General features: G+C 42.7%; 1 protein-coding gene across 2 annotated transcripts in view; it reads left to right on the top strand.

Annotated features, from left to right (window-relative positions):
• Positions 1–222: 222 nt before the first annotated feature.
• Positions 223–20,587, top strand: part of jag2b (jagged canonical Notch ligand 2b) — a 55,964-nt gene continuing 35,599 nt past the window's right edge. For both annotated transcript variants that reach the window (XM_036147230.1, XM_036147229.1), the window contains exons 1-3: positions 223–571; positions 2,009–2,329; positions 19,926–19,980. In XM_036147230.1, the coding sequence (XP_036003123.1) occupies positions 503–571; positions 2,009–2,329; positions 19,926–19,980 (445 nt within the window). In that variant the 5' untranslated portion in view covers positions 223–502. The remainder of the gene's footprint in view (positions 572–2,008; positions 2,330–19,925; positions 19,981–20,587) is intronic.

Here is a 20,587-nt window from a genome sequence, read left to right as displayed (position 1 = left end):
TTGTCTAAAGTAAGGAACAAAAAAAAAAAAAAAAAAATTCAAGTTTTGTGAGGACGGTGAAAAGAAGACGAGAGAAGGAGGAGGCGGGTGAGGAGGAGGAGGAGGAGGAGGGGGGTATTATACTATTGTCCGCCCCTTAATCCGGTTGGCTCAGAGAGCGCCTGCAGGCCAATTTGTAAATGGTTTGTGGAGCTGCCAATCAAAGCAGACGTCCTCTCTTCAGGCTGTGACTGCGAAACATCTCAGTTGCTGTGTGGAGAGATTTGACGGAGGGACGCTCCCGTGCGTGGACCCCATCAGTGCGCCGCCATCCGTGATGCCTCGGTGAGGATCTGCCACGGCGGAGAGGACGCCAGCGCATGTGAAATATTGCGGATTTGCGTGTCAAGCAGAGGAGGAACCGGTGGCCGGCTCCGCGGCTGTTTGTCTGTTTCTTATCGCTTCTCTGCCCCCCCCCCTCTCCCCTCCCCTCCCTCACATGTCACTCTAATTAATCGGAGGCATGTGGAACCGCACCAGGATTAGGAATTGCCTCCCAATAGTGTGCCTGCTGGTGGCGTTATGGACGAAGGTAAGGAGACTCTATAATTTTATCAGCAAAAAAAACAAAAAAAAAACTCTCATTTCGATAAATAGAATATCTGAAATGAGAGGAAACTTGGTGGGCGTGGGGTGGTGGGGGTAGAGATGGATTTGCTGCACATTACGCATCACATTAATCGATAATTGAATTACGCGGCCCTTCAGTTGCGGAGCATGTGGTCGTGTTACCATGACAAGACCTGTAAGGAGCGGATGGAGGCTGCTCTCCATGTTTAATTCGGATTCTCCCTCCCTTTAAGTCGTGGCTTGCGGGAGAGAGGGAGGGAGGGGAGGCCACGGACAGGACAAGTTGGAAGTTGCGTCGCCCGTCGGGCTTTGCAGCCGCGGTTAATGAGCTGAGCGCGACCTGCTTGCGTGAAAATCCCTGCATGCAAAGTGTCGCCGCGCAACTTGGAACTTGCTGCTTTGCATTGCATCAGTTGGCCACTGCGGGTGGATTTTTTTTTTTTTTTTTTTGCTCCCCGTCTCTCAGAGTAAACTTGCTCACCTGCTCCGTGCGCGCTGCGATGGAAGAAGCCTCATTATGGCGCTTAATTTGGACCCAATTAGAGCAGTTGTACATCTTCACACCTTTTTTTTTGCGCCACCAGTGGGGAGCAGGAACCAGGGGAGGGCTTATAAAAAAGCCTCCCCCGGCCTTATGCACGTATACTGTATGTACCTCGGTAGATTTAGGTAATGAGAAGACTAGTTGCAACGTTATTTATTGGACTGTTTATTTGATTAATGCCTGTTATGTTCCTTAAATAAATAAATAAAATAAAAAGGTGGGGGAGGGGCAATGGCCACCCCAGCCAGCTCACACCTGGCTGGAGAATCCTACACATTTCTCAGCAGTAGTAATAAAAAAATTAAAATAAAATGAGTATTTATGCCTGCCTATGTTGCATACACCTGAGATTGCTCTGAAATATCAAGTCTTTGCAAACTGAAGCCGCCCAGAACCGAACTGGGAGGATAGAAGCTGCAAATTTGACCCAGTTTGGCTGTCTGTCGACACACCAGCGGTGCCACCAAGGTGGTGCTGGGGCGGGGGACCACGTATACCCTGCCCCATGGCTTCTGGCCGTATACTCTAGTATGCATTATTTTATTTATTTATTTTAACGAGAGGAGACGAATGCTCTCCGTAATTATCAATGTCCGCATGCTCAAGTCATGTGGTTGTCCTGTTGAGCTACTTTTGGTGCGCTGACCCAAAATGATCAGTGCCCAATCCCCCCTACCCCCCAACCCCACATTGTGCTGCCCCTTTTGATAACTTCCTAGATGTGCCCCTGCTTTATTCACCCACTGTACCAGCGAAAATGCTATCGCGGTCCGTTCTTTTAATGAAGAAGTGAGAGCGAGAGAGTAAAAGAGGGAGGGGGGCCCCTGCATTTAATTTTGGCCCCGTTGTTTCCAGGTGTCCCAGTCAACCGGCTATTTTGAGCTGCAGCTGATCTCGGTGGAGAATGTGAACGGCGAGCTGGCGGACGGGGAGTGCTGCGATGGCCCCAGGAGTCCCCAGGACCTGCGCTGCACCCGGGACGAGTGCGATACTTACCTGAGAGTGTGCCTCAAGGAGTACCAGATAAAGGTCACCACCACGGGGGCGTGCACGTTCGGCGCCGGCTCCACGCCGGTTCTCGGCGGGAATATGTTTTCTTTGAAGACCACCAAGAACAACGCGAATAAGATCGACGAGGCCGGCAGGATTGTGATCCCCTTCCAGTTCGCGTGGCTGGTGAGTGAATTTCTGTCAACACTCTGTGTGTGTGTGTGTGTGTGTGTGTGTGTGTGTGTGTGTGTGTGTGTGTGTGTGTGTGTGTGTGTGTGTGTGTGTGTGTGTGTGTGTGTGTGTGTGTGTGTGTGAAATCTGTTATCTGTGCACACACCTGAAGCAACACCTGCTATAGCTGCTCATTCAGCACGTACACGTTACCCTGAAGTGGACTGTGTTTTATAGAAGCACATCCTGTTGATGTGTCAAATGACTGAGGAAACTAAAGTAACCCCAAAAAAGATGTATTCTCATATTTAATGGACCTATAATTTATCATTTATCCTTTTTATGTAATAAAACATAACTGTTTGGGTTCAAAATGTATGGACCTTTTTATGATGGTGAGCTTTAGAGTACAGGTTTTAGTCTGCCAAAAGTTGCAGTTTTCATAATTAAAGCTACATAAAACTCTGAGATATATGCCAAATAGCTCCCAGTAGGCCTTTTAATGTGGATTTTAACTCTTGGATGAGAGCTTGGCTGTTTTCACGTTTTGATTTCAGTAACAGAGGATATTTGGCTGTTTTTGTATTGTCAAAACGATCACATTTGTTTAAGAAGCTTAATGCATATAGTGTTTTGCAGTAACTTGTGGCTCCTGAAGTTACCACTATACATATAAATGAAACGTATACAGATTGGTTTTCTTCCAGTTCACCAGCTTGCACCTGCTCAGGCCATTATGGAGCGATCAGAGGTGTTTCCCTATGCAGATCCTTATCAAGGGGTGGAACTACAAGTTATTGTGCGGATAAACTGTCAGGCTGACACCCTTTTCACTTCCACATTTGTCAGATTCAGGAAGACTCCATCAGATTTGGTTCAACAGTCAAAATAGAGGATAATTTAACCCTTTTTTTTTGTATGCAAAGCAGGAACAAACTGACAAGCCTTCGCAGGTGTGTGAGAATGAGGTGTGCCTGCTGCTAGGTGCTGCTAGGGGGTTGGCTGCTCCACTTTATTCTCCAGGAAAAAGAAAAGTGATGAATGGCTGACATTATTCCATAAGCTTGAATTATGCGTTCAGCTGAAGTGTGATGCCTGCCGGCGGTGGTTCTCCGCGTGTTGCTGGCTGGTTTTGACACCTCTCCTCCTCCTCCTCCTCCCCTCTCGCCTCGTCTCCTGCTGAGGGTGCCAGGTGGCCCCTGGTGGCCCCTTCAGGGCAATTAAGCATGTGAGTGCGGATGAGTGATAGCTGATGGTTTTGGCTCGCAGAAACGTTGGGCATTGGATTTGGATCAGACGTCTACGTCTCGTTCCTGCAGATTTTAGATTTTTTAATCATTGGGATGTCCATTTGGAAGTGATGTAACGTGAAGATTTTTATACGAAAGGGTCATGTTTTCTTTCATTTTATTTGTATTTCAGATTTTGTTTAATTGGCTCTGCGCATGCTAGGTTCTACTTATTTCGAACCATAACCGAGTAATTCGATTAGCAATCATTTCAATATCCTTCTATACCTTTTGCTTCCCTCTTTTTTACACTGCAAAAAGAGAACTAAAAATAAGTAAAATTTTCTTGAAATTAGTGCATTTATCCTTGATTTGAGCAGGTAAATAAGATTATCTGCCAATAGAACGAGTATTTTACCCTTAAAATAAGATACGTTGCACTTGAAATAAGATGATGGAGATGAATTGTTCCCATTTGAAGTGCAAAGATCTTATTCCTTTGGCAAATAATCTTATTTACCTGCTCAAATCAAGGAAACATGGTCTCATTTCAAGAAACAATTTCTTATTTTTAGTTCTATTTTTGCAGTGTACAAGTCCTGCAGTGCATTTGATGGCGTTTTAGGCAGTTTTATCTAGAACACGCTGGTGTCCGCAGCGGAAGCCGATCACATTTTGAGCCAACTGCCTTGCTAACACATTTCGTAGCTTCAGGGGGGAAAAAAGCCAAGAGGTGTCATTTCATACACTAAGGGCCGTCTGTTAAAGCAAGGAGGCTGCTGTTAAAACAGTCAGGTGCTTTCCTTTCTTTCTTTTCTACCACCTGAGCGTATGCTCTCTGTGGATTGACGGCATGCCTGGCCTTACACAGAAAAGAAAGCCACTGAGCCGCCTCCCGTTTGACTCCCTGACAGACACCTCGAGGCAGAGGTGAAGAGGGCTATTCTGGTGTGTTGTCCTTCTGTTAAGTGTCCCAGCTGATAGCGGCGCACTATTCCAGTGCCAGATGTCACAACAAGCTTGTGGGGGTCACTGGCCGTGGCGTCGTTGCTGTCCTCACTCGAGAGACAAAGATGCAGTGTGCTGTTGGCCGTGTCATCTGGCCGGCTAACAAGCGAGGCTCGGAGTCTTCGCCCGTCTACGGACCAGACTTCGGCGGGGCTCTGAAAATAAATCTGTGCGGGAATTATTTTGCCTTGTCAAGAGCAGTTTTTTTTTTTTTAAATCAGATCTTTTCTCCTGGGTTGTAGGCGGGACCTAAATTTGGAGACGGTACTTTTGGCTTCCTTTAACTACATTTGGATGGTTAAGGTGTTCCTGCTAAATGCCTGACGGGGGAACCGATCGTCCCTTTCAGTTATCCTAACTACATCTCGTGACCTAACAAACTGACTTTGGTGTATTTTTGTAGGATTTAATGTGATGGACTAACACAAATTGGTGAGTAATTATGAAGTGGAAAGAACTATGCATGGTTATCTCTATTTATATAAAAAAAAAAGCTGTGGCATGCATCAGTATTACGCCCCCATGAGTCAACACGTTGAGGAGCACATCTTCCACTGCTGTCACAGTCTTTTGGCAACCCTTTATTGGGTTTGCACGTCCAGAGACTGCAGAAAAGAATGGACATGTTTCCAAAGTAGCCCATCCTCAATGAGATTGACTGTCTCCCATTATTTTAGTTTAAGTTTTGTGACAGTGTCTCTGAATCAAAGCTTTAGCCCAAATGTCTCACAGGCAGCTGTAGATAAATATGAGAAACAGCTGAAAAATAATCTACTAGAATACATAAAAATATAATTATAACACAGCATAGACCATCTCAATATCAACTATTATAGTCTCACCATATACTGCCTTAAACAAGAAAAAATCTCGATTATATTGCCCAGCCCTACTTATGCAACAGTTTTAAGGGTCTGCAGCCTATAACAGGTTTCTTCCAGGATTATTTACCTCATTCAAGCTTCCCATTTATTGAAAAGCGTCGCCATACTTCCTGAAGAAGGCGTCCCCCACAGCATCAAAAGTTGACTTCTTGCCTGACGCTCATAATCCTAGCACAGTAGATTTGTGAAGCGCAAAATGTATAGTTGACGGATTCCCCTACCTGAGTTGTGGACCTCTGCAGCTCCTCCAGAGTAACCATTGGCCTTTTGCCTGCTTTTCTGGTCATTGCTTTCCATGCTTGGCCTGACGCCTTAGGGTTTTGCCATTGTGCCGTGCTCTTTCTGTTTCTTGGTGATTGTGTAACCTAACTGTGCTTTGTCTGCTGTGTTCCTGGGTCTGCATTATGCTGTTTATTTGCTAATGTACTCCTAACAAACCTTGTAGGCCTTCAGAGAGCATCTGTTTTTTTACTAAGATTGAATAACCATCAGGTGGACTATAAATGCGCTTAAGATTGCTTCTGTGGGCAATAGGTTGCCCTGGATTTTATTTAGGATTATAAAAGTAAAGTTGACTCATTACATTTGTGCCCTCGTATTGTTTTTTTGTAAAACAAATGAAAACCCACAAATCATTTTCTTTTGCTGCACTGCATTTTTTTTGTTGGTCCATCATATAAAATCCCTGTAAAATAAATCTGGGATTTTCCACGTTATGTTGGGCTATAAAGACATCTGACAACACCCCAATGCCTCTGAAATGACAGCCTCTTCCCTCATCAATCATCTGTAATCTCATTAAGCAGTTGCATTATAGGTGTTTTTAATTTATTTTGAACTATATACCCACGTATCAGTCCTTCAAAGAAATTCACCTGTCAATACGTTCGGCCCGAGGAAGACGCAGTATGACTACTGCAGTGATGGCGGCTCACCTAGATGGCACACCAAGACAAATCAGTTGCTGGTTTCACTTGTGGACAACCACTGTTGAACATAGCTCTTAACATACAAATTAAAAGATTATTAAAGGACATTAAAGTTAATCCCAAAAATGGGTTTGCAAACAATATTAAGCTCTAATTGATCAGCCAATCGGCACATGGAGAACTCTGTGGAACCCGTGTCAAACATTAGCCCAGTTCGCCAGGCAGGGTCTTGTCTGTCTGGCCTGATGGTTTCAGTTTTGTTGGCTGCCAATGCTTTGTGCGCTCCAGGAGCGAGGATGGAGGGGGGGGGAAAGGCACGTCTTGCATCCATCTGATCATTAATATTTCTGATGGAATTTTTGCGCCCGTCTATTGCTTCAGTTCCCTCCCCGCTGGGCGGCCACATCCACGCGCCGGACGTCCGTTTGACGCGACTCTGCCTGTAACTGTATCTTCTCTGGACTCGACTAATGTGTCAGACCGCCGGCGCTCTCTCTCTCAGCTGGTAACTGGATGCGTGCAGCCAGGCAGGACAGTAGTGGATCTGGAAAGGGGTGGAAAAAAAAAAGCTGAATTGCTACTTGCATTTAAACAGTCAAGATGGTCAATTTAAAGAAGTATTGAGGTTTTTTAAAAAAGCACCTAAGCCTCTCATTTGTAGGTCGGGATTGACATTTACCCTTTCATTAATTGAACTGCGTTCTAACCTGCACAGACCTGTAGAGAAACCTTCTCAAACCCAAAGTATTTGGTCTTGGCTGTCGTCCCAGGGCTCTTATGTGCCACACGCATACACCGCTCCTGTAATGCTCGCTTTGTGCTCCTGTCACGCTTCTGAATTTCTTTTGCTGGAGGACAAGAAGATGGAAAATATCCTTTACAAAATTCATAGCAATTAAACTCTCTGAACTGCTGCTAGGGGCATCAGTTATGTAAACAATTACTATTTAATTGATTGATTTATCCCATCCGACTTACTTGGTACTTATTAGCAGCTACCATGTTATCTTTGGCTGACCAGGAAGAACTTTTCATCAAGGAGTCGTGCTAAAAGATTTTTTTTTTTTTTTTGGCAAAAACAGCAGCAGGAGTTGGCAAAGGCCATCTTGTGCAGTTTGTGCATCAAGCAGAAAAGAACCAGAATTTGACAGCATTAATAATTGTTTTGTAGGGATTATGATTGAAGACCTATACACCAGTGGCAACAAACATAATTGTCAGAATGACACCAGTTCACTTAGGACTAATCTGGTCCACTTTCATTAATTGCAAGCTATGGTTAAAGACACTTCAGCATGTTTGTCATAACATCTCACCACTCTTACACGCTGTTTACGCAGAAGCAATTGATGGATTTACCTATAGGTTCACCCAGTTGCCTCCTTGCATGAGTTTATAATATAACAGCCATTGTTTAGCTTATAAATGGCCTTTCAGGAATAATTTTGCTCTCTAAAATTGTTAAAAATGCTAAAATGGCTCGTCTTTAGACAGATTTTAGCTTAAAACTCAAAGATTTTTCCCCCAAATTCTCCAAACTGAAGCAACTCTGACTGCTTGCTGCTGCGGGTAGGGACCTCTCTAATGCTGTTTATCTGCCTTCTAAAAGTAAGTAGCTATGGTTTGGATGCACTGAGCTGGAGACTAATGCACGCTGTCATGGTTAGCCACACCTGATACGCAGCTTGTCAAAGCTGTTGCTAAGAGACGGCTGCATAGGCCTCCAGTAAACAATTATGCTCCCCTCTCCGTGGCGTCCTCCCTCCCCCACCCACCCACCCATCCTCCTTTCGGTCCCAGGGCTGCGGCGTGGAAAACCACTCGCACGAGCCTCACCTGTGGTTCAGCTCGGCTGGGTATTGATTATGCAATTAGCCGCTGAGTCCTGAGCTTCCAAGGTGAAACGACTGTTTTGTTTGTTAGGTGAGGTCTGCTTTTTCCACAAGTCATGCTGAGGATGTTATTTGTGTCTTAAGGCTGCAGTTAGCAGCTTTACTCATCTATGCTGCAGAGGCAGAGCCTGCAGTTAGTCGTGTGTTTCTGGAGTATTCTGATTAGGTTGGAACCGTATAACGACTTACTTATGAATCTTTAGGGAGTTTAGGGAAAGGTCCACATCAGACATCTGCAAACCTTTTATTTCCTAGGACTAAAGTCAACTAGTCAAAGAGGTCAAGTTCTGCTTGGTTTAGTCTGTTGTCCTCAAAATTACTAAGAGTTATGGGCAGATTGACCAGAAAATTTAATCCATGGATGGATTGGACTGAAAGTTTGATTTCCTTTTTTTGTTTGTTGTTGCAATTCTGAGACGTTTCTGAGCCATCAACATAGCCGAATCACACCCCGAGCATTACGCGTTATGCTCTGAATCCATTTAAACATTTGAATTAATGTCCTGTAGTGTTTGCATTGTACTCTCTGTCATCCGGGCAGCTTTTCTGAACTTTTTTATAACGACCATCTGACCCCTAAGTTTCTGGGTATCTAAACGAATCTATATAATGTTGGAAGAGGCAGCAGAGAGGTCCTATGAGAACGTTTTTGTTAAGTCGGTGATTTCGCACAAGGTACATGGTGTTCAAGAGGAAAACAGCTTCTCCATAACTACAGAACACCTGTTGTCTTATTCGTGTGATGAAGGGAACCATGTTTTATGAAGTGTTTGGATCTGCATTACTGAGCAGGGAAATGATTGGCTACGTAAAACCCTTGGAAAACAGTTTTTTTTAAGTTATGTTTTTGATCATGGGTCAGGTTATTATTATTATTATTATTATTATTATTATTATTATTATTATTATTATATATATATATATTTTTTTTTTAATCAGTATAGATCTCTTATCTCGATCTGAGACTTTCTTTTAACTTTGGACACATTTCTTCGTCTAGTATTTAAAAAAAAAAAAAAAAAAAAAGCATCAGAATCCCTCTAGTGCTGTCCTCCTTACCCAGATATCTTACAAAGCGGCTCGTAAAAACTGAAAACGGAAAGCAAAAGCTGTTTGAAAGGTTTCCTCAGGTTCTCTTTAAATGCTTCCACTTTTTTTATGTAGTCTGGCTACCGTTCATCAATGACCAACGTCGCATTGTTTCCAAATGTCAAGTTGGCTTGAGAGCGGCACATGATTGAGATGTCTGCAGACACAAACTGTATTATTCTGATGACCAACTGAACCAGGTTTATTTGCATGCTGCCTGTCAGATCTTGTCAGCAGAATCTTTGAGACGCATCCTGTAAACACAAAGCGTGAATAAATCCCTGTATTTATCCTCCTCACGTCAGCGCCTTAGTCTAAACAACAGCTTTAACAAACCAGCACACCGTGAATGGCTGGTATTCGATTACATGGCTTTATCGTTCTTGAACGCGTACACCAGTATTCAAATTTGGCTGCCATGGAGACTTCTTCTTCTTTTTTTTTTCTTTTTTAAACTCATTGTGGAAATGTCTGTACGTAAAGATGAAGTGAGGTGGGGAGTCACATGAAACCCCACCTGGTGCATCCAGGCTGCAGGTTTTTTGTCGTCTTGGCAATCGACGTACAATGGCTATGTTCCCAAGTAGGACTGGTTTTAAATTTTTAATGAGCTCATTGTAGATGGCTGTAGTGTTATCCATTAGAGAGATTCGTCAAGCAACAGTGAACCAACAAAGTACAAGAAGGAAACATTATTATTATTATTATTATTATTATTATTGCTTTTTGATATCAAGGAAAGTATAGCAAATATAATTTTTATTCATATAAAAATGTATAAGGCAGTGAAATTGTGTTTTTTGAGTAGATGCTTTTGATATACTGTTGCGCTCTAGATATTTAGATGATAAAACTACGCTTGAGTGGAAGCCAACACAGTACTTGCTGAAGAAATTGGGGCCACCTACTAGAGTCCATCCACCAGCCTGCATCCTGTAACCATGGTAACCAGCTGTCGGTATTCTCCACTACATCAGTTAGTGATTTGAATTTTAATTCCAATATGCAAAACAGCACCAGGGCATAGGTTTCATATCAGATCTGCCACTTTACCATTTAGACATAAGTAAGGCTGCACGACTTCAGTGAACATTAATGACGTGTGATCCTTGTCCTCACTGCTCTGAGTTCTAGCATCACAGTCACTGTGGAAATGTTCCTGGTGGGGGCAGTAAAGGACTTTGGAGTCAATTAATTGTTCAAATATAAATATGATAAGCTGGAATTCATGACGCATGAAATATATCCTGCAAAATATTGCAACTGAGTCTTGCAACTGTGATATTGCACACATGTTATGGAAGTAGAGCTGCGTTAAAAATGTAATTGCAATACTATCACTATAGTATACCATCATCACAATATCCCTCCTACTCCTTTTGTACTTTAACCCCTGGGCAATTCAAACTATAGTTGCAGAGCAGTGAAATTTTATCCAACAGGCAAAAATATATTGGCGTTTAGAATTTAAGTACATTGACGGTGGGGTGATGATTGCGATTCAATATATTCTGCAGCTCGATTATGTGTGGCCCCCAGCAGTGCTAGTAAATCCAAACGTATTCGGTGATGCTCCCCATTTTAACGGGTCAAATCAAAAACACAACTGTCTTCAACCAGCAGGGGCTCTTGCTGCATGTGTAATCACAGCTGAAAATATTCCACGTTATCCTAGACACAAACATCAGTGTGAAAAAGCAGTACTGCACCTGTTTCCCTGGTAGTTCCCAGGCTCTGCAGCCCAGCTGTCGTCTCCAACCACGGCACGTTTCTGTACATCCTCACTTGGTCAGGTGGCTGCCTATTAGGGATGGACAATAAATCGAGATTTTAAGAATATCGAGATTTTTTTATTATTATTTTTTTAAACAAAGCGATATAACATGAGGCAATATCGTTTATATCAAGATGGTCTATGTTGCGTTAGAATTATTCTTTTTCATATTTCAGGAAGGTTTTTTTTTTTTTTTTTTTTTTTTTTTTTAGCCATTTCTCATACTTATCGACAGCTGTTTGTTCGAAAATACTCCTGTGAGACATTTGGGATAAAACTTTGATTTTAGAGATTCCTTTTTATGATGACTTTATGAAAAGAAAAACCTATCGAGATAAATATCATACATCGGCATTCAGCCTGAAAATATCCTTTTTGGTCCCCATCGCCCAACCCTACTGCCCATCCAGCTGACCGCCATGCGTCCCTGTCTCCATAGCAGTTTGTTAATCATCTTCCATATACATGGCGTTAATCATGTGTATTTCCATTGAAAACAATCTGCATCACAACACATGAAGCCCAAAACGAATACATTTGTCGTGGAAACATGTTTTGCGGATAGAAACACTTAAACTTTGCAGTACAAGGGACATTGGCGGGTGAGGATGTTTTGAAATGGTCTGCATCAGTTATTTTCATTAAAATGTTACACATTTGTTCAGTATGTTGCCCATTTACACGGGTACATCTTTAGGAATAGCTATTGAGCTAATGTTGTTTTAAAGGCAATGGTTATATCATCACACTTTCTGTTGGAATTGCACATTTAAATTAAAAGTGTTTTTCTTTGCAATGTTTGGCAAAATACTGGCTGGCTGTTAATTCAGAAGACATAAATGTGATGCTGCCATCAACAAATATTTTTCCAAATGCCTCGTCTCTGCTTGTGCGCCATTCATTTCTTGCCCCACCCCCCCGCCCCCCTCGCTTCATGTTAAATGTTTGGTATGCAGGTGGTAGAGGTTCCTTGTGGAGGTAATTAAAGCATGTCATTACACGGGCAGTTAAATTGTCACCGTACTGTTGAACCTGTTTGAAATGCTAATGGTGCTCGGCTGGAGGCGGTGCTGTGCCGCACTCCAGCCGGGTGCCGTGTTGCCTTGGATCAGAAATTGGCCTGTTAATGTTTCCGGCGCATGCTTATTGCTGTGGTTTCTCTCAGGCTTGAGGCAAACTGATGTTTTTTAGGAAGTAATTAACATATTCAAGTGCACAACATAAACATGCTTGACCTTTCTTTAAGGTGATGTTTTTTGTTGCCTTTACTGACATGTCTCTAGCATGACCTTTTTTTTTTTTATGTGGGGGTTTTGCTGTGCTTCATATTTTGACAAATTTATCCAAGAGTTACCCCTGGATAATCTTACCATTGTGCGACTGGCTTCTCTCGCCCCTACCTTTTTGATTTCGAACCAAATAGTTAATTTGTTTTGGAGCAATTATACACTGGTGGTTATTGGCATTGACATGTCTGTGGTTTACGCGCAAACTCATTTACACTCCTCTCACCAAACGAACGTTTGCGTGCCGGTGTTTGTTTTCACGTGTTGCATAGTCTTGGATCATGCTGGTTAATTAGCACCATGAGAAGGAGGGGTTTGTTGTATTGGAAGTGCATGGGTAATGACCCTGTTGGCATAGTAGCAGCATGCTCAATGGGCCGTGTATGTGTGCGCACAGCCGGTATACAGCAGTCAGCCAAATGCCTGGCCTTCAGCGGCTCAGGATTCTGGCAGGCGCCAACGGGCAAAGCTCATAGTACCCAATCTTTCTTTGTTGATGGAGCTCTTCCTCCTCAACCCATTGTGTTTGTGTAGCTAGCTTTGGCTTTAGGTGACCCCCCCCCCCCCCCATTATTTTCTTGTTATATTAATGCAATGATTAGATGTGTAGTGGGGCTATCTAAATGTTCTGAATTATGTCTAGTGGAATCATCGAAAGGATAATCTAATTGGGTTTTACATGGATAAAAACAAAGAAATGTTTATTGCTTTAAATGTTGGTGCAGATTGTTAAACATTAAGATTTTTTTCATATGGTCAACTGGTATCTTATCGATTAAAGCATAAGATATTTCACTGTGTCTTCTGTAACCCCCAGTCGGTCGAGGCAGATGACCGTTCATACTGAGCCCGGTTCTGCCAGAGGTTTTCCTTCCCGTTAATGGGGAGGTTTTCTTCCCACTGTCGCTTCATGCTTGCTCAGTATGAGGGATTGCAGCAAAGCCATATACAATGCAGACGACTCTCCCCGGTTCTCCAAGAGTGAATGCTGCTTGTCGGGTCTTTGGTGCAATCAACTGGTTCCCTTATATAGGAAATTTTTGACCAATCTGTATAATCTGACCCAATCTGTATAATATGATTGAACTTGACTTTGTAAAGTGCCTTGAGATGACATGTTTCATGATTTGGCGCTATATAAATAAAATTGAATTGAATTGTAACTGGACTGGGCCTTATGGGGACCCAGTCCAGTTACAGCTGTGCATATAGACCTGAAAGGTTTGTGTCTCTTAAATCTTTACAGGAAGTGATGGTTCTTCTTAATGAGTGTGTTCTAAAAACAAATACCAGTTTCCAAAGCTGGGTTCTTTTGCATTTTCATTTTTTCCCCACCCAGAAGGGCAACAATTCTCACTTAAAAAAGCCAGAGGTAATTTTGGCCTCTTTGACCTTATTTTGTAGTCTTTGACCAGGCTTCAATCAGGGTCAAACTCTGAGCGAATTTCTCATCTACCTGCCAATATCATCTCCACATATGCTTGGATTTTGCCCCTGGAGGTCTTTGATCTTTGCCCCTGAACAGATTGAGGAGAAAGGCGAAGGGGATACGTCTTCCATTTCTTTTTGGCGAAAATGAAAAGAATCCAGTTTGGTTCCCATTTATTTATTTTTACTTTATGCCTTTTGAAACTTTTCCCTTTTAAATCCTAGATCCAAAAATGCTCCGCTGGCTTCAGAAACATCTTGAACTGTCAAGTACAGGACACCTCTTTTCACTTGGCTAGTATAAATATAAAAATGTCCATTTGGGGGTTAAGCATTGAACTAATTTGTCGATTCAGGTTGATGTGACATGATGGGAGTATTTGTCAGTCTTGATGATACTGGAAGCATCAGAGGATGTTTGTGACTTCTACAGTTTGCATGAGCTGCTATGGAGCCATTAGAGAAGCAGAAAATGGGATTGAGATCACAGATTAATGAATATAACACAGACACAGCCGCTACAGGCCATGGGAGGAATCACGTTTGACCTTGTGTCCCATCAGAAGGTAATAAATCAGTCGATGTCAGTGGACGTGTCGGAAACACAAAGGTGGACTATCGGGTCACCTCTCTGGGACATGAGAAACGAAGATATGCCAAGGTCACAGAGGGTGGTGTTCTTCAGAGTACCAATGTGGGAGTAGCATCCCAACTTGAGTCTTTCATGCATTTCTTTTTTTTTTTCTTTGACGCTTTTAATAATCAACATGTGCGATTCCCAACCTTCCCCAAGAGACTGCTATGAGTCAATCAAACCTTCAATCTACAACACAGACCCTGATGGTGCTGAATTGTTGGCAGACCGGGATCAGGCATGGGATTACACACCAGACCCGGATCTCACATTCTTAGTATTCTTCGAATGCAAACATGCACATCACCCCACATGCAGAGGGCTGACCCCTCTTTTCAGAGCGAAGCGTGCAGATCCCATGCTTAGTGACCCCAACCTGCCCCGGCTTCCACTTCCCACTGCCATCTCTCCCTCTGTTCTTCAGTCCTTTTTTTTTAAATATATTTCAACGACTACCTTCCACTCATCCGTCCACCCCTTCATCTGGCGTGGGAACCTACACCTGTGGCTCTCCCCAGGCATCACCATCACCACATCTTCACCCCTTTCACAATTGTAGTCCATTGTTAAGAGTTACAATAGATACCTGAATTCATTGGAAAAGTTTTTTTTTCTTTTAAACCATGTCGCCTAAAGATATTTCACCTGTGTTTAATGCTGTTGTGAAGATACTCCATGTTTTTCTGCCATGTCCCAATTCTTTATTGCCTAAATCCTCTAATCCGTCAGGGGAATGAGTAGGATTTTGGAGCTTTGAACTGAAGTGTTGTTTTTTTGGCTTGTCAGACTAATATCATCGGATATTTCTACGTTTAAGGGGAAACAAAAAGTTCAGAAATGACAAACGTGATCTCAATCTGCCAGTTTTCTTAAGTGCAACTCATGGGGGATATAAATCATCATGAAGACTTGGAGGAAGAACCACCGGCGGCCGTCCGGCAACTGTCCTGCTCAGGCCCGGCAGCACACATGCTGACACTAATTGTCCTCGTGCTGACTGTGTCTCTTCACGGACAATGGTTTTGATTGGAATGGGGGTGAGTTACGGTGTTGGGACAAGGGTCTTTGTTTGGTAGCCTTTCCCCCCGTTCCCTCCCCCAATCCTCCCCTTTATCCCACTGCCCATCCATTTATCTTGTTCCAACCATTTGGGCAGCTGTCACTTAATCCAGCCAATCACAGACTGGGCCGGTCTGTGGGAAACCAGTCTGGTCCATGGCTTTGCTCTTCTGACTTGGGAGACTATTTGCTAAACCGTTAACGGCGTGTAGGCCCGCAAGCAAGTCTAGATCTTTGGAAAACCTAAAAAAATAGAAAAAGCAGGTGACCTTACTGCAGTTTGCTTTTTTTTTTTATTACTATTCTTTTCCTCTCATGCGGATATGTACAACAATTTCCAACCAAAGATGGCTGTATTGCCAATCGGTTCTTTTTCTATGCATTGGCATACCCTCCCACATGCTTAGACAGGAGCAACCAGCCTTTCCTTTTGTGGTGGTGGTGGTGGGGGGGATGGGTGGAAAGGTCAGAAGCCGAGCTACATGTCGTGGGATGATGCAGGTTCATGTCACATAATCCATCTCTGAGGCTGCATCTGCTGCACGTCTGCAGTTGCCTGGATAGATAGATGGATTGAGTGTTTTTGAAACACCCTGAACGTCACCCTCTGGATATTAGGTTTTCTCTTTTTTTTAGATCAATTTTGGTTTGCGCCTCAACAACCTCTGCAGCATTTCAAACTTACCTGTTGATACGGCATGGTGCACCTGCGCTCGCCGCATCTGAGCGCTGACCGGCGCGCTTTAGCCTCCCCCCCCGGCTAACCCATCATCTTCCCCGCTATCCTCTCGTCACCCGTGGTCTTCCTCAAAAACACTCCCCTCCCCTACCTCCCGCCACCACCCACAGCCAGACAAGCCTGCTTAATCCCACAGCCCAGCAGCAGACCAGCCTACCAGCTTGCTGGTCCCCCAGATCAACAACGCAGACTTACAAACGCACATTTTGCCATCCTTTCCTCAGTTTTTGTCCCCCTCAGCTTGATTCATGCATTCAGAAATAAATCTGAATGCACTCCCTAAACCAGTCCCCATCTAGCTCCCCCGTCCCATCAGTGACATTACACTTGAGGTCACAGCAGTCACACTATGGCTACTACGACTGTCACTGGTAGTGATGTAATGAGTGCTATTTAGGTCAGCTGGTTGCCTAGCAGTGATGCTGGTTTGCTTAGGTAGTTCCCGTCTGTGTGTGCACATCCATTTACATTTACACAAACCAGTCCCTGCTGTGATTGTGCAGAGTGCACACAAATGGGCATGTTTTACAATCTCTATGGCCTAAAAGACTACTTTTTTTTTTAATTAAAATTACAATTCTATTCTATAATTCTGTCATTTCTAATACCGTTTATGGTCTATAGCAATAAACTGTTTTATTAGCAGTACAAGTAATGTATTAACGACGTTGAATGAGACAAATGAAGAAAAATGCAGCTTTGAGTTTAATCTGAATGACTTTAGATTCTTTGTTGAGGCATTTAATATTACTATTTTTTTATATATATTTTTTCCCTCCATTGCATAAACTTTATTAGACGGCAGCCAATGCTCGTCAACACCCTACAAGTGTAAAGCATAACTTGGTGTGAAACGTGATAATCCACTTACCGGTGATTTACCTCCCTGTCTAACAACCAAGGGCAAAGCCAGTTCATCTTGTGCAATTCATGCCAGCAGGGTGAATTTGTTACAGGCCACCTAACCTTCTGGGGTTTCAGGAATATGTCTCTTCATTTTTGTCCGGAAGACACGGAAACTCATTTGCATGAGAGAAGTGTAAAATATTGTTTTTTTTCTTGTTCCAAATTGAAGCTAAGTGTATGGCAGTAATCTACTCTGACCCCAGCTTCAGGTCATTATTGTGGTGTTCATCCAGATTAACCATTTTCAGTAGCTCCGAGCTTGTTCTGGGAATACAGCCCGCCCACTTTAATTTACGCCTGGTAGATATGTGTGCAGACTCTTAAAATCTACCTTTTTTTTTTAATTAATGATAACCTTTTATATGAACCTTTTTTTACTAAAGTAATGATTGAAATATTTTTGAAATATCCAGCTATTACTATAGTAAAATTATTAATCAGAAAGCCTAGGAACTTTAAATGAGTAACCCATAGCTTCCTGTAAAGGTCTGTTTTTTCAAGCCCTTCAACAATACACGAAAGATGAGAGAACATACCACCAGGGCCGGATTATCCATAAGGGCCAGTGCCCAGGGGCACCAACCATGGGGGGGTGCCACATGACACATGCTTTAAAAATATCCATTTCCATTCCATCCATTTTCCAAACCGCTTCTCCCTCATGGGGTCGCGGGGGGTGCTGGTGCCTATCTCCAGCGTTCACTGGGCGAGAGGCGGGGTACACCCTGGACAGGTCGCCAGTCTGTCGCAGGGCAACACAGAGAGACAAACAGGACAAACAACCATTCACACACACACCTAAGGACAATTTGGAGAAGCCAATTAACCTAACAGTCATGTTTTTGGTCTGTGGGAGGAAGCCGGAGTACCCGGAGAGAACCCACGCATGCACAGGGAGAACATGCAAACTCCATGCAGAAAGACCCAGGGGTGTACTCGAACCCAGGACCTTCTTGCTGCAAGGCAACAGCGCTACCCACTGCGCCACTGTGCAGCCCTGCTTTAAAAATATATTTTTCATAAATTGTTATATTATTTACTTGAAATTATTGAAAGACCATGCATTATTCGTTTTGTGAACACTGATGTCACAATAATAATAAACGATAAATCAAGATTTGTTTTGATTTCAACATTTTAAAATGAGATATTTGAATATTGCTCACTGCTCATATGCCTACATGTAGTTGTGTAAGTTGGTAAATAGTAAATTACAGAAATCCCCTTGATTATGTCTGATGTTTTTGACCGGAGGACAGCACGGGTAGGGGGGGGGGGGGCTTTGAGGTATAGTGCCCAGGGGCACCACATTGTCTTAATACGGGCTTGATACCACTCAAGCAATGCAGAGGAGTGTTGATCTTAAGTCTATTAAGACTTTATGATTAACACATTTTTCAAAGCTGCCCAATATAAGAGAATTCTGAAATGTTTGTTAAATTCAGTAACATTTGTGATAAATCCACATCAACTCAACTCTGCCTCAACTCTGCCTTGTCAACGTGGGAATTCCTAAAACTTGGAATCAAAAACACGAGAATTATTATCTAAATGGTCCCTTGCATTAGAATTGCACCCAGAGACATGTTGGCCAAGTATTTAAGGTATTTTGTGCAGCCCTTTATCAGCGGTTTGGAGCACTAACTAAAGGGTTAAAATGACTGCAACTACAGTGAGACAAGCGTGTCTGGAGGGGGACACAAGTTGGAGGCTTTAAACATCTCTATCAGGGCACCAGTATTTGAGGTTGCTATATAAGTTTTCCCTCTTGTATTCAAGCAATGATTGTGGCACTATTTTCTTTAAAATATCGCCAAAATTATTCATCCTAACCTTTTTTGTGTATGATTTCCAGCTATTTTTTTTTTTGTGCTGTGGCAATAAAATGAGTTTTTATCGACTTTTTTTTTTTTTTTAAATGGCTTTGTCTAACTTCAACTCTTTTGACACGGTTCTATGAATGAATCCGTCCGCATCTCCTCTTGGAGCAGAGAAGTGCTGCTAGTCATTTAGAAAGCTGTGTGAAGCCCAGTTAAATGCTTAGTTTAACAAAAAGAAAAGCTCTTTCTGAGAATCAAATGTGAAACTTTAAGAACCTGCAAAGTTTCACCCTTGAGCTGAAAGGTGCGTGCAAGTTGATATTTGCGCGCGACATGCAGAGCTACGGGAAAGCTAAAGGCGTCACGCAGGTTGATGCGTCGCTCCCGACTCTTCTCCTGTTGCTACTTTTGGCTGCTCACAGTTGGAACTACTGTAGCATGCTCTCTTATTTCTGAATCATTGGGTTTCATTGGAGCTGTAACTCAAGCACTACTCTGTGTAGTCGAGCCAAGCTGAACACCAGACTCTGTAGTAGCAAGAAAATTGATTTTCTTTTTGTGTGTGTCTGTGTGTGTGAGATGCTTGTTCAAGAACTGGGTGACTAAAATGATGCTCTCCTTTTCCTCTCACAATCTTTGCTGAATTAATATACTTTCATACCAATTTGCAAGATTCACTTTTGCACTGAGTTGACGGCATGTGGAGTAAATTTAGCTTTTAGAAGCATCTGTTGAGTATAGTGCCAGTAGGTTGACGGCTAATTAGAGTAGTGATGATTGTCTTCTATTCAATAATTTGATTCTCATTGTGTTTGAGGCGTTTCTGATGCGTTGTGAAAACTATATTGAGTCCTTATGCGCAAAGTAGCAAAATGGAGTTAGAGAGATGATATTTTGTCCTAAATTTCTTGTCTTTGTTTTTGCTTTTCTGCAGCGGACCTTTACGTTGATAGTGGAGGCCTGGGACTGGGACAATGACACACGCAACAGTAAGTTAACATCTCATTGTTGTTGCTTCATTATGAGGATATCAATAACCCTTGCTACCATTTTATTGATTTTATTTTATTGATTTTTTTCCAAAAGCACACTTTAATACCTTTCCCTGATAGTTGAGAGTCACAAGAGGCCACTTTCTGTTTCTCTTTTGGGCGATGCGCAAATATGCTTCAAGGCGTCTCCCCAATAAATCTTCTCACAGTACGAGCTTTGTATCTCAGTGATGTTGGCTCTGATGGTCATTTTTGTCCAGCTGTATCCTGGATTTTTTTTTTACTTTGGGTATGTCTTCCTGGTGGTCTCCTAAGAAAACATTTTCTTCCCACTTCTGTGCAGTAGCCTCCCTCAATGGCTGTACTATCTGCATGTCTTGACGCTTTGATCTGTGAAGATACCAAGCATTTCTCATGAGCTTCTTTCACTTGTTGTTCATTGACTCAGAATCCGCATTTTCTAACCATCTCTTTTGCCCAATTTTCTACCTTGTTTATTTGAGGTTTTCACATCCTGTTTTGGCGCCCTCATCAAACAGACTTCCGCCCATGGATGAGGACAATGGAGAATAAATGGCGTTTGACATCATCACGCTTTGATTAG

Source organism: Fundulus heteroclitus, chromosome 15, assembly GCF_011125445.2.
Source record: "Fundulus heteroclitus isolate FHET01 chromosome 15, MU-UCD_Fhet_4.1, whole genome shotgun sequence".
In the NCBI taxonomy this organism is placed as follows: domain Eukaryota; kingdom Metazoa; phylum Chordata; class Actinopteri; order Cyprinodontiformes; family Fundulidae; genus Fundulus; species Fundulus heteroclitus.
This window is presented reverse-complemented; position numbering and strand designations above follow the sequence as displayed.